Consider the following 14,048-nt stretch of genomic DNA (forward strand, 5'->3'; position numbering starts at 1 on the left):
TGTATGTGTGTGTGTGTGTGTGTGTGCGTGTGTGAACGCGGCCGCTCGGACCCGTCGGAAGCGGAGGAGCCCACATGCCTGTACACAGTCGAATGGAAGCGGAGCTGTCGCCGGAGATGAATGGAAACAAGCCGTCTCCCTGACAAGTGTTTCCCTACAGTCGCCCCGGTGCCATCAAAACACGGGCTCAGTCATCCTGGGGGGGCTCCTCTCTTCTCCACACTCACACACACACACACTCACACACACTCACACACACACACACACACACACACACACACACACACACACACACACACACAGAGAACCACACCTCCTCCTCTCTCTCCCCCCTTCTTCCTCCTCCTCCTCCTCCAATGGCTGCGGGGCTCCATCCTCTGCGCAACCCCGGTTGGATAAAACCTGGCTGTGCGTCGGCTGCGCACGCCACAACACAACACAACTGCCCCCGGACGCACGCCGTGTCGCACCGCCGCCAGAGTCAGGCCAATTTCGGATAATATCACAACACCTTCTCGAGGGGACGCTGTCATTTTGAGGCTCCGTCGTGGAATATATAGGTAAGCTCCCGTGTCAATGTGCCCGTGGATACGCGTGGTTGAATGAGGCGGTGTTCGAGAACAGTCGGATCGGCAGGCGAGCTTTAGCAAATCATGAGGGGACTTGAATTTTTTTCTCCAAAAAACCAATCCTCAAGACGCACCGGAGAGGGACAGTGGGCTGTGGGCTGAACACTATTCTCTAGAAAAATGAGGGGCAATTCATCAGACAATTCATTTTTTGGTAATCGGTTGTAAAGATGTGAGCCAGGTCCAGATGAGTGGAGAGTTTGTTGTAGAAACAGGAATAATAATCATCCACATTCACCTCGTGGTGAAAAGTCCTGGTCGTAAAACAGGAATTTTAGAATATTAAATGTGGTGACTTTTCAGAAGTGGATCTGACTGTAGTACATAAATAATACAAATTCGTATTCGTTAATATATTTCTGCAGTAACCTCGAATACAAATAAAATATATGTGGACAGTTTCACGTGTTACAATATCCCATCACTCTCATGTAATGTCGTTAAACTCATTCATTAAATACGTTGTACCCATGAGCAGAACATTAGTCTCTGTCTTACATAGAAAATGGGGCCAATTTTAAACACTAATGCACGTTTACAATTGAAGAGAAAGTGTCCGGTAAAAGCGGAAACAAATAGAAATTGAACTATAAACATAAACTATAATCTGAAGATGAAAAAGGAAGTCACTTGAGACGATGACACCGAGGCCAAAATCCTGCAGGAATTAAAATGTTCAAATCTTCACGTTAACCGACTGAATCTGGAACACGCGTGACTATAAACAGGGACACATGTAGTTATATTAATATTAATGAGGTTATATACTAACAGTACACCGAGAGCTACACTTTGTAAAATCATGTGAATGTAAAAAGAACTTTTTAAAATTTCAAATCAATTGACTCATTCAATCGATTAGTGATTCATCAATTTCACCGAATTCTACTCTATTATTATGAGAGCTACAATTTTAAGAAATAACGTTAGCTTTATAAACATTTTAAAATGTGTAATTTTCATTATTACTACTAAATTTTTTAAATTAAATCAACGATTTAAAATTGAGTTTTTGGAGATGTTCTTTTCAAATCACAACTTGCAAACAGCAAACAGGGAAAAACACTTAAGTAATATAAATATGCAACTAAAACCTGAAGTTAAATCTAAAGTTAAATCTAAAGTTAAATTGAAATTTCATATGTGCTTTCAACTAAATATATTGGTGCCAAATCCATTATATCTCACAAATATCAAAAGACAAAAGTTGAGCTTTGTCAAACTTTTACTGTGGCTTTATTTCTAACCTTGTTGGTGTAAATGCTGTAAAAGCTACAAAAAAACCAAAATGAGCCTGAACCGAACCAAACACTTCACCTTCACTCGTGTGTCGTCAGTCATCTCTTCTAACAGCCTGTGACACTCTGCTAATTGTTCGGTTTAATGTTAAAGTGCCTCCCAGCAGGATGTGACAGCACCTCACACACACATAGACGACAGTTCGATTTTTTGTTTTTCCTTTCAGGAGTCACACATTAAAATCAACAATAACTTTTTCCATAAAAATGTGATTGTTTTCCACTTGTGTGACCTTTAGAAAGCCAAACATTATACCAACAATTGTCCTTGATGGACATTTACAGCATGTCCACTGCTTTCATTAGGGCGACGTCGCCTTTTATTAATATATCCCATTATATCACTGTTGTGAGCTTCATCGAGCTGGAAGTCCTTTAGGTGGAGGTGTGTGTGTGTGTGTGTGTGTGTGTGTGTGTGTGTGTGTGTGTGTGTGTGCAGCAGCAGCCGAACAGATGGAGCCTGTGATCGAGGCTCACACACTGCAGCCACCACATTCATAACAGACTCAACATCTTTTACTCAAGAGCTAAGATCCTAATGATTTGCCACAAGCTTTAAATCTACTTTTTTCTTAAAATGTTGATTCTTTTCAACAAACCCAATATGGAGCCCCTTGATCTTTAGGAAAATCCCCTACTGATTTATGTTAATTTGATTCCTTGTAGTGAAAAATATCTCATGCTTTTTTCTTATTAGGTTTAATGTCAGGTTTTCTTTAATAGTAATTCTGTTCAAAATGAAATGAATCAGAGATAAGAGAGACGCCCGACACTCTCAGCCCACTCTTAACCACTGAGACCGAAACTTCCTTACAGACAAATATTACTCCTCCAAAATGCTGCTGGTTATTATAACTATAATAATATGATTAACCAGACCAGTCAATATAATTCCAAAACACTCAATGAAAGGGAAATCATTTAACAGGAGCAGTCGTCTGGGTTGGTGGAAGGGGAACAACAGGCGGATCTCTCGTTTTACATATACTGATTATTAAATGACAGTGTTTTTACACAAATACATATGGACCTATTTTGAAGAAGCTGAAAAATAATATCTGTCCACATCCTGTCTCAGTGATCAAGGAACCTGTGTACAGGTGTAGACATTAATGAAGACACTCGGGGGGCCACTGTGACCACCAGCTGAGTATTTGCTCTGTGTGTAGGTGCTCAGAGGCCTCACGTGTGACAAACATACCGTCAGAAACATACCGTCTCACGAGCCCCGTGTGTTGTCCTGCAGTGTGTGACCGGCGGTGCACACTCATGCCAGACGAGGCAGGGCGAGGAGTACAAACACCTTGACTGGCACAGCGTGGAGGAGAGAGCGTCAGAGTTGAGGGCCAAGCACTCAGGGACATGTCCAACGGCACTGGAAGAGGTAACTACACACAACACGCCCATGGGTCTGTGGAAATGAAAATAGGTACACTACATTAAAACCCACTCTTTGATTTCTGGGGGAAAACAAATGTTTTCTTTTTTAAGTCTCGGAATATGTGGATTATTACACAATATAATAGTTGGGCATCTGCAAATGGAGACATATGAACAGAAATGGTATTAAAACACAAATTTAACAATTCAAGTAGTAGAAGATGTTGAGGTATTATCATCTCGCCTATATCAGCTTGTTCCAGCTCTTTGTTCGGTGTACACTCTCAGGTTAAACCACCAAAGCCATGTCTGTGTCTTTGGCATCATTGGATACCCTGTTTGTCCAGACGTTGGCCTGTCAGCAGGTTCGGTTCAGAAAAAAACCCTTGGAGCAAAGTTCCCCTCTGGTTGTGAACAATGTTTGGACAATGTTCGCATGTATAAAACGCCTCGTCCAAAGGCGGGACAGTCACTTTCTGCAACATAATGGCTGCAGAAACTCTGACATTTTTTTTCCCTCCAGTAAGGTGCAGAGAGAGGTTTCTCATCCTCACAGGGGGTGAAGGGATCTTTTCCTTTTGGTTGCTGTTTGGGATGATGAGGGGATGAATTGGATGGCACTTAAATCTCTCACGTGCCTGTATATCTATCAATCAATCTATCAATCAATCTATCAATCAATCTATCTGTCTGTCTGTCTGTCTGTCTGTCTCTCTGTCTGTCTGTCTGCTTTGTTTTTCGCTGTGCACGCGCGTTGTCTGTGCGCGTGCCCGCCAGCTCATCCCCCCCGGGGGCTGCTCGGCTTTAATATCCTGCAGGTTGATGAAGCTTGGCGGGGAGATTTTTTTCCACACTCCGTTGGCAGCGTTAATAGAGGTTCCCCTCCCTCCATCCATCCCCCCTCTCTGCCCCCCCCCCCCCCCCCCTCTCTGCCCGCCCCCCCCTCGTCCGGCCGCTGTTTGATGTGGAAATGAAAGCTGGGAACAGGCAGAGAGTGAAGAAGTGGCTCAGTGGGTTAAATTAAAAAGCAGTGGTGTTCTTGCGGAGTCACCACCGTGCAGCCCGCAGAGGAGACGTGCGGAGGCCGCCGCCGCTGCTGCTGCTTAACCGGGGGAACGTGTTGTTCTTCTCCGGGAGCAGAGTCGATCTAGATCGACGCAGGCGAGCAGACAAACCCTCCGTTCTCTCTACAACCGCTTTTACATTCATATACAATACATGTTTCTTTATTGACAGTGCCGTTTTTGCAGTTATTTTTCACTGAGCTCGCGGTATCTAACATGCTAAATAACATTTTACATGCTTATGCATTAATGTGTCATCAATCAATCGAAAAAAACCCTCTGATATTATATTGCATATATTGCAGGCGACTAAAATAACTCCTCATATTCTGTCAAGTCTATATGTGTACTGAAATAAAAAATTAGCAATCCTTAGCGATAATTTCCGAGGAAAATGTCATAATAATTATAATAATAATATTAATAAAGGTAATTTATATTTTTCTTTCAAAAGAAAATAATCAATGAAATACAATGTGCACCCCAAAACAGTAAATAATACACATAAAAATGCAAAATGCAAGATAGATGTTGCAAAATGTCTGTGGTGGTATTTTATGTTCAACTAAGGAAAATCCAGAATAGCTGTTTCCCTATGATCTCAAAGAAACAAGATATAAGTCACGTTCAGTGCCTCATGGTTCAACCCCTCACAATAAATTAGTGTCATTTCCATTAAAAAAATAGTGAGCGTAGGATTGTTGGTATAATCAGCCTGTAAGAAAGCAAACGGCTGTCAGTTGAAAAGTTTGGACTTTTTGCAGGTGAAGTGAAACATGGGCCCAATATAACGATCTGATAGTTTAATATTACGCCTCGTCGGTGTGATTACATTTGATATCACCATTTTCAAGCAGGAAGTTCCTCTTGACACTTTTGAATAAATGTAAATAAATCAACTCCAGAATATGAATATCACATTCTTTTCCATAACCTTCTTGTCTGTTCTCTACAGTGAAGGCTTGTTTCTTTTGTCCTCAGTGATTCTTTTCCTTTTTTTATGTAAAACTGTCAGGATGCATTGACTGTAACCTTCCGCCTGCTTCAGTAGAATTTGGCTCGTCAGGTAAAAGATGATATTCATGATATTTGGGAAGAAAAAAACTGGTTTAGATACCTAATTTAAGCTAAATAAAATGTACCAACAATAGCACATTATGACACTGTAATATTTTCATAGTTTATTCTTTGCTACTTTTCTTTTTCTTTCCCTGTTCTTTTGTTTGGACAGCTTCTTTTAAAAAACTCACATCATTACATCTGTGCGCGCGCGTGCGTGCGTGTGTGTGTGTGTGTGTGTGTGTGTGTGTGTGTGTGTGTGTGTGCGTGCGTGCGTCCCCAGGTGTACATGACTTTAACAATTGCAGTGCAGTGATGGTTTCCAATGTCTCGGGTTCCAAGACATTTATGAGTGTTCATCCCCCCTCCTCCCCCAGGTCATGGGGGTCTTAACCAACTAGGCGGAATGTTTGTTAATGGCCGTCCACTTCCGGAGGTGATCCGGCAACGCATTGTGGACATGGCCCACCAGGGGGTCAGGCCCTGTGACATCTCCCGCCAGCTCCGCGTCAGCCACGGCTGCGTCAGCAAGATCCTGGGACGGTAAGTGCAGAACGCGCTACTCAACTTCCTTTTACAGTCGGTCAGCCTGTTCGAGTTCTCTGGATCGCTTTAGGCGTTGGATAACAAAGCACTTCTGATAAGTAAACAGACTACTTATCAGAAGTGCTTTGTTATCCAACGCCTAAAGCGATGACTTTGTGCCGACTTTAAATCCTTTACTTCCTTCAGCTTAATGGAAAAAGTCCTTCACGCCCTTGTTTTTTCCTCCAGCTACTACGAGACAGGCAGCATCAAGCCCGGTGTGATCGGCGGCTCCAAGCCCAAGGTGGCCACGCCAAAGGTTGTGGACAAGATAGCAGAGTACAAGAGGCAGAACCCCACCATGTTCGCCTGGGAAATCAGGGACCGGCTGCTGACAGAGGGAGTGTGTGACAGCGACACGGTGCCCAGCGTGAGCTCCATTAACAGGTAACAGGCTGAATTATGAATGAAATCGCATAAGTGCCACTGTGGCTCAGCAGTCAGGCGGTTTGAGGAATGGTGGATGAGGGAGAACAAGTGACAAGTACTGCGTTGGGGTTGTGGAATCAGCATCTCTCCATCAAAGATGTTCCATTTAATTGGGCGCAGATTTCTTAACGGCACGAGAGAAAACTTTAACTTCCCCGTGTACATCTTCCTCCAACTCTGACATACTAACGTTACAGCAATAATTACACGTGAAAAAAACATTGTTGTTTTTCTTTTGGTTTCAGAATAATCCGTACAAAGGTCCAACAGCCGTTCAATCTGCCTCTAGATGGGAAAGGCCTGAGTCCAGGACACACCTTGAGTAAGTGTGATCCATTCACAAACGCATGCACGGTGACGGTTGTGCGTCACATCACCAAGTATCATCACGTGATGCTGACGGATTAAGGTTAAAGAGAGAGCGTGCTCATTGTTCTGTGGGATTAACCTCGTGACCTTGTGGTAACGGGACCGCCGAGATGTACAGCATCATTTCCTGTTCCCGGTCTCAAATCTGTCTGTTTTCGTTTTGTCCCCTCAGTCCCCAGTTCTGCGGTCACCCCTCCCGAATCTCCTCAGTCGGACTCCTTGGGCTCCACCTACTCCATCAGCGGCCTGCTGGGTATCCCTCATCCCAGCGCCGAGGGCAAGAGGAGCCACGACGACAGTAAGAATCAGATCAAACCAATGAGACGCCGCACGTCGGTGCGAGTTTGTTTTGTTGTGGTGAATGGGACCAAGAGTCCATCAGATGTAGATCAGCAGCCGAGGCTTTTACTCTTCCCACCAAAACACAGAAAGCAGAAGCCCAGCAGCAATTTTCATGGACATTTTTTAAACACAAGTACAAACTCTTACAACTAGCAACTTGAGTGTAAAGTAAAACGGTTAAACTGTTGAGAGGAATTTCAGAAATTTGGGAATCAAACCTTTTCCATTTCACCACACCCATCACATCTTACCTCCTCCTCCTCTCCCTCCCTCGCTCGGTGTCTCACAGGTGACCAGGACAGCTGTCGGCACAGCGTGGACTCTCAGGGCAGCGGGGGCGTCCCGAGGAAACACATGAGATTGGATCATCATTTCTCAGCCGCCTCGCAACATCTGGACTGCGGGTTCGATCGTCACCACTACCCACCGGACTCATTCGGCTCAGCCTCCAGCAGCAAGACAGAGCAGGTAGCGGCACATGGCAGATAACTGTACTGTCCACCACACAGTGAGACAGAGGTAACTGCAAACAAAGTAATCAAAAGGAACTCATATTTAAAGACGGATTCGAGGGGAACGTAATCATTTGTAGAACAACATTTCTCCGTCTTATTTTCTTGTTTCTTTGGTTTCTCTACTATTTTGGATCTTGAAATTATGAAAACAGAAAAAATTAAGTACATCTCTGTTTTTGTGGATTGCACAAAATCCACATTTGCTCCTTCCTCTTTCCTCCAATGGCTAACCCCTGTTTGTCATCCCCAGACTTTGTACCCACTGTCCCTGCTCAACGGCAGCCTCGACGAGGCCAAGACCAGCCTCTCAGCATCCAGCTCCACCATTGGACGGAATCTGACAGCACATCAGAGCTACACCATGGTGACAGGTGAGACTCTTACTGTTAAATGATGATGATGATGCCCTTTAGGCCCCCCCAACAAAGCACACGGCTCAAAGTCCGCAAAATGCCGACACTAAGCATCAGCATCTTTAAGGGTGTTACACAATCCTGAAACCATTCACTCTTTGTTTGTTGTTGCTCATGTTTTGTTTTTTTCGTTCCACTCACGTGCACCATTTGTTTTCATATCCTCACCCGTCCCTCCGCCACCTCAGAGCCCCTACAGTCCCTGCCGCTCTGTCTAAAACAGGAAATGTCCCCCGAAGTGACCAGCACCAGCCCGTCCCCACACATGGCGGCCTCCAACCTGGCATTCATGGAGCTGCAGGCGCTGCAGAAGCCCGTCTCTGTCAGCAGCAGCTGTAGCTCCAACCATTTCCCCAATGCGTTCAACTCATTCTCCCATCATGCACCAGTGTACGGGCAGTTCGGCAGTCAGTCTGTCATCTCAGGTAACGCAGGCCATCCATCTCATCCATGTACATACTCATTACAAAGGCATCTGTGTTTGCAAGGGGCGTTCAGTGTAGAGCCTCAACTAATGACTGTCTTCTGCTTATTTGACAATTTTTTCAATAAATTGTCAGACAATAGTAAAAAAAAACTATTGCAACTGTCTAATTTAAAAACCCCAAACTCTAAAATAAACATTTTACTATGATAAAGGACAAATGAAACCAGCTATTGTTCACATCTGAGAAGCTAAAACCTCTGAGTTTTTGCATTTTTCCTTATGAAAAATAACTTTAACGATAACCATCTATTGAAATGTTGTCAATGACTAATCTAACGATGACCTAATCGACCGATTTTTCAGCTCTTATCCAGTGTATTTTCTCCGCAGCAGAATAGAACGTAACCTACAAAGCTTCTGTTAAAATGGACCTGAACTCCTAGCTTGACTCTAAAGGTGTGTGTGTGTGTGTGTGTGTGTGTGTGTGTGTGTGTGTGTGTGTGTGTGTGTGTGTGTGTGTGTGTGTGTGTGTGTGTGTGTGTGTGTGTTTTGGTGTGTGTTTTCAGGACGTGACATGGTGAGCTCCACCTTGCCAGGTTACCCACCTCACATCCCCTCCCCTGCACAGTCAGGATACTCCTCCTCTGCCATCACAGGCATGGTAGCAGGTAAGGAAACCCACACAAGAACAAACATTCCCCAAGTCAAATGAAGAATTAAGAATAGAAGAAAAAAAATCCAAGCTGAGTGAATAAGTCAAAGAGAGGAAGTGAAGGGAGGGAGATGAAGGCAGGAAGAAAATGAATAAAGGGAAAGGGAAGACGGTAACAGAGGCTTGTAGATTAACAGGGAGACTGGCTGAGTTAATGAGTAGCCTCGTCAGGGTGGTGAACTCAGTAGTGTGTGTGTGTGTGTGTGTGTGTGTGTGTGTGTGTGGGTGCACATGCGGGCCCAGGGGGTACAGGGAACAGGCTGGGGGTTCCGCCCTGCTGCCCACACCCCCCCACGCAGACACCTCTGACCACCCATCGCCATGGGAACCAGGGGGCCCGGGAGGGAGATGCAAGGGTGGGCGGAGGGGGTGTAAAGTCTGGGTATGAACGAAAAGGGGGCGGTCTTTGTGGTGTGTGTGTGCACGTTTGTGTGGGTTTCCGTGTGTGTGCCTTTTTTATTTGAAGTCTGCCCTCCGAAGCGCGAAATGAGAGGGTCTGATTTATTATTTTTCTGGTGGGCTCGCTGTGAGGAAGCGTTGATACACAATTACTGAGTGAAGGGGTGGGTGGAGGGGGTTAGGACGGGAGGAGGAGGAGGAGGAGGGGGAGGAGGAGGGGGTGGGGAGCTCAGGGATTCATTCCAGCCAACATAATTACCAATTAGATATTGGAATGTAAAAAAAAAAAAGAAGACGTTAAAAAAAAAAAAAAATGAAGAGGAGTGCCAGAAAAGCAGGAAGTGTTGGACAGAGAGAGGAGGAGAAGGGGGCAGAGGCTGAGCGATGCGAGGGGCCGAGTGGCGAGGGAAGAGGGCATCTGGGGCCGGCTGCATGCACGCACCACTGGTCCGAGGGATTTCACCCTCAGCCGTCCACCTGCACCACAGATTAATGGTTTACAGGCTGCACTAACTGTGGGTGAATTATGAGCTAAGGCCGAGCAGATGCTGGCGCACACACACACAAACACAAACAACCCAGCTCTCGGCCATGACTTAGCCTGTCCTTTCAATAACAAGTGTTTTTCTTTGTTGGTGGGATTTATCTGTAAGATGTGAGCTTTTGATGAAGTTTATTTTGTTTCTGTCCCGCAGCAGGTGCAGACTACACTGGTCAATCCTACACCCACTCGCCCTACACCTCCTACAGCGAAGCCTGGAGGTTCACCAACTCCAGCATCCTGGGTGAGTAAGGACAAGCTGACAGCGCGTGTGTGTGTGTGTGTGTGTGTGTGTGTGTGTGTGTGTGTGCGTGTGCGTGTGCGTGCGTGCGTGCGTGCGCATGTGCGTGCGTGCGTGCGCACTGCATTTGTGTTGTTTTGTTCGCCTCACGGCATCTAACACCATATCTCTGAATATGTTTAGTTTTGATATATAAAATCATCCTTCACAATAAAATACTGTGATTTAGATGCTCAAATGTTTTATTTTCAGGAGTATATGCCTTAACTCATTAAACTCATTAAAGAAGTCACTTCTGCCGACTTCATGATTCACAAATCATCGTTTTGTCCTTATTGGGATTTAAATTGATGGGGCCACTAGGAAGTTGTGTGCAGTGTAGGATCCACTTGGAAGCTTTGCGAGTCACATGACTTTAATATCACTCTTTTCTATTTAACCTTTTTTTCTTAACCAGACAAGTTCTGTTTGGAATCTGATTTGCAAGTATAACCAAAAATAAACTAATTTACAAATTTAGAATCAGATAACACAATGTAAACTCCTTATACAGACTATTCCAGATAAAATATTATTGTTCCTTCCCGGCCCTGTTCATCCACCACGTACACATTTATTGATTTGGTTTGTGTACTAATGAGGCCCAGACCACAGCAGAGAGAGAAGAAGTCAGAACAGTCAGCTCCATGTTCCACCTCATATTAGTAACCGGCAGCTGATATAGGTCTCGTAGTCTGAGATAATGATTGTAAGACATTGTAACACTTTATGTCACGCGTGTAACGTCGATGGATTGTTTTTATGAGTCGACATTAGACTGGTGCGTATCAGCTTTGAGGCTCTGTTTCACAAGCATCAAAAAGAAAAGAGAAATGCAGGACTTCTGGCTTTCGTGATACATCTTAAAACCTGGCTTTAGGATGTATCGCCTCCTCAGGCGTCCTGCTTAGAGACGGAAAGTCCTGCGTTTCTCTTTTTCCTTTTTGATTCCTCGGGAGTCACAGACAGAGGTTAAGACTCAATCCACTCGCAGGACAAACAGTCAGAGCTGCTCAGACCTTCAGCTCAACCATCTGCTGTGACCACCATCAACATTATATCCTCCCTCTGTGTCTCCCCCCGCAGGTTCTCCCTATTACTACAGCTCGGCCTCCCGCACAGCTCCACCGTCTGCAGCCGCCTACGACCACCTCTAGTCCCCCGCCGCGTGGACACACTCGCTTGCCGATGGACCAGGCTCGACCTACTGGAGAACTTGACTCTGTCGCGGACCAAGGCATGAAAATTGAAAAACTGGATGTGACTCTGCTGACAAGCCAGCCAACACACGTTTCTTTTCTTACATCCTCTCATGGTGTACACCACACCTGTACTTCCGCCTTATTTATTTGTCAGCACTGACACCATTTCCCAGGGTTAACTCTCTGACTCATGCATGTTTACACATTGCTAACACTGAACTCCTCGCAGGGCCTGTTTTTTCCAGAGACTCAGCCTGACGTCTCACATCAAGGATCTTATTTTCACGATATATAGAGCTCTTTAATGCTGTTACGGCCAAAGACTTTCTTTTTTCGCACATCTGCAACTTGACTCCACTGATTCAGTGAGAAGGGATATGCAACTTCTTTAAAAATGAACTATGCCCACTTTTGTTTACAATTAATGTTTTGGGTTTAATTTTCAAATTGTGAACCCTGTCCCGTTATCACGGATGAATTCCTTTTTTCTTGATCTGTGTCTGCTTGCAAAATTAATTTTTTGTGATTTGTTCCCACTGTAAATTCAGACAGCTTTTCCCATGTAGACTAAAGGGTGACACATTAAATCACACTTACAGCAAAATGCCAACGTATGCCCCCCAACGTCAATTGATGTATCTGTTTAGCAATATGTACATATTGTAAATGATGAATTACTTATGGGGAAGTGATGCAATTTGTCTCAGAGAATGACTGATGAGGGAGGGGGAGGGGGCTAATTTTCGGCTACTAAAACCAACAGGGCTTGAAATGGGCCTGCATTTGTTTTTTTGCTTCAAATAAATTCTGTTTGTTGTCATGCCGATGTTCTGATGTTTGGTAAGAACTGTGACTATTTTTTCTTATACTGTTATTATTAATATTATTGCAAATGTAAATAATGAATTTCTAAAGAATTATTTTAATTAAAGCATGGCAAATTTATCACTGTTTTCCCACTGTGTCTTTTTTTAAAGGGTGGTTCTGATTTTAAAAGTTATGAGAATATAATTAATATTCACATTTTTTCGAGATAATTTTATCACATAGATATTTTTGATAAATTGTGTGAAAGGCTACTATATCAAAAACTATAGACATTTATTATCTGCTTTCATAATATTATTATTATCATTATTATCATATCATTATAATTCGTAGTGTTCGCCATACTTACGCCATCGTCAGCTGCTTAACCTGAAATGTTGCGTTGATTTCTTTCTTTTTTTGCGACTCTCAGCGTTTTAAAAAAAGGAAAAAAGAAAAAAGGACGAAATCAATGATCCCGAAAACACGCGCATCTGTTTAATCTCTCTTTTTTTATTTTCTGCATCGTGTAGTTTTATTTGCAATTATTTCGTCCCTCTTTGCGGCCTCATTACTGCGGCGCGGTTAACGAGGCCACGGTTCGCCGGTGCCGCGGCCCACCTGGTGCCACCGCGCGGGACGCAGCGCGCGAGGATGATGGAGAGGAGGAAGGCCCGCGCGCTCCCCGCGGCGCGTGGAACCGCGCCGTTTGGAGCGCAGACAAGTCGGAACTGCAGTTGGACACGTGTACAGTTTTAATCTTCAGTTACAAATCAAAATCAAACAAATTGATTGATATTTTCAAAAAAAATTGGGCAAAACTTTCGGTTCTAATATGAATGTAGAAGGAGAAGTTCCATGATCTTCTTCAGCGAGAACATTTGAAATGTGGGTTTACGGATAGCCTGTGATATGATTTATAATGAATGTATTAATGGGCATGAACATGCCAATAAATATACCATGTAGGCCTGATATTAAATGTGCAATAGAGTCTAAATTATATATAAATTCTTTAACATCTATTTAGGTCCTAAAGATGAATGCTTTTTTATATAATCACTTCATTGGGTATCAATTTCTGACTTGTAAAAAATAATATTCAGTTTTGTTTGTAGGTTTTGTTTTTGTACTTAAAATAAATATGCACTGGATTCATCCTCTCTTATGGAGGCCACTTTTTGGAGGGTCTCCTTTATGTCGGCTCTCATTAGACCACTGTAAACTCTGCAGTCATTTTCTGTTCACAAACTCCTGCGCCGGTTCATGGCCTAATTCATCGTCGAGGAAAACGCTCAAACCTAATTACACAACTCTGGAATCAGACTGTTACGGAGGCTTTTGTCCGACTTCTGAGACAATCACTTAAAGTCCTCGATATCAGTTCAGTCGGAGCAGCATCCGTCCGCTGATGAGGACCAGCACTGACGTCCCTCTGTTTACAGTATGCACTCGTCTTTCTCTCTGTCCCTCCAAGCCTTCACTCTCCTCACATTTCAACGTTTCCCTGACTCACCTCTCTACACCCCTCTCTTTGTGTCCCTCTCCTGCTCAGCCACACTACTGTACACGCCGCGTACCGCCCTGTAAACTTTAA

The 14,048-nt window shown here is 44.0% G+C and overlaps 1 protein-coding gene across 5 annotated transcripts; it reads left to right on the forward strand.

Annotated features, from left to right (window-relative positions):
* Positions 1-403: 403 nt before the first annotated feature.
* pax8 (paired box 8) lies at positions 404-12,589 on the forward strand. Of its 5 annotated transcripts, none has more exons than XM_035609246.2 (12): positions 404-560; positions 3,174-3,311; positions 5,832-5,973; positions 6,205-6,402; positions 6,690-6,766; positions 6,986-7,111; positions 7,445-7,623; positions 7,921-8,041; positions 8,272-8,508; positions 9,077-9,178; positions 10,317-10,406; positions 11,529-12,589. In XM_035609246.2, the coding sequence occupies exons 2-12, from the start codon at positions 3,290-3,292 to the stop codon at positions 11,597-11,599; spliced, it is 1,365 nt and encodes a 454-aa protein (XP_035465139.2). In that variant the 5' UTR covers positions 404-560; positions 3,174-3,289; the 3' UTR covers positions 11,600-12,589. The 5 variants fall into 5 exon arrangements, with proteins under 5 accessions (XP_035465139.2, XP_035465137.2, XP_035465138.2 ...); XM_035609244.2 differs by having other exon boundaries at positions 405-560; positions 5,808-5,973; XM_035609245.2 differs by having other exon boundaries at positions 411-560; positions 3,097-3,311; positions 5,808-5,973.
* The last annotated feature ends 1,459 nt before the right edge of the window (positions 12,590-14,048 follow it).

This window comes from Scophthalmus maximus, chromosome 20, assembly GCF_022379125.1.
Source record: "Scophthalmus maximus strain ysfricsl-2021 chromosome 20, ASM2237912v1, whole genome shotgun sequence".
Classification (NCBI taxonomy): Eukaryota; Metazoa; Chordata; class Actinopteri; order Pleuronectiformes; family Scophthalmidae; genus Scophthalmus; species Scophthalmus maximus.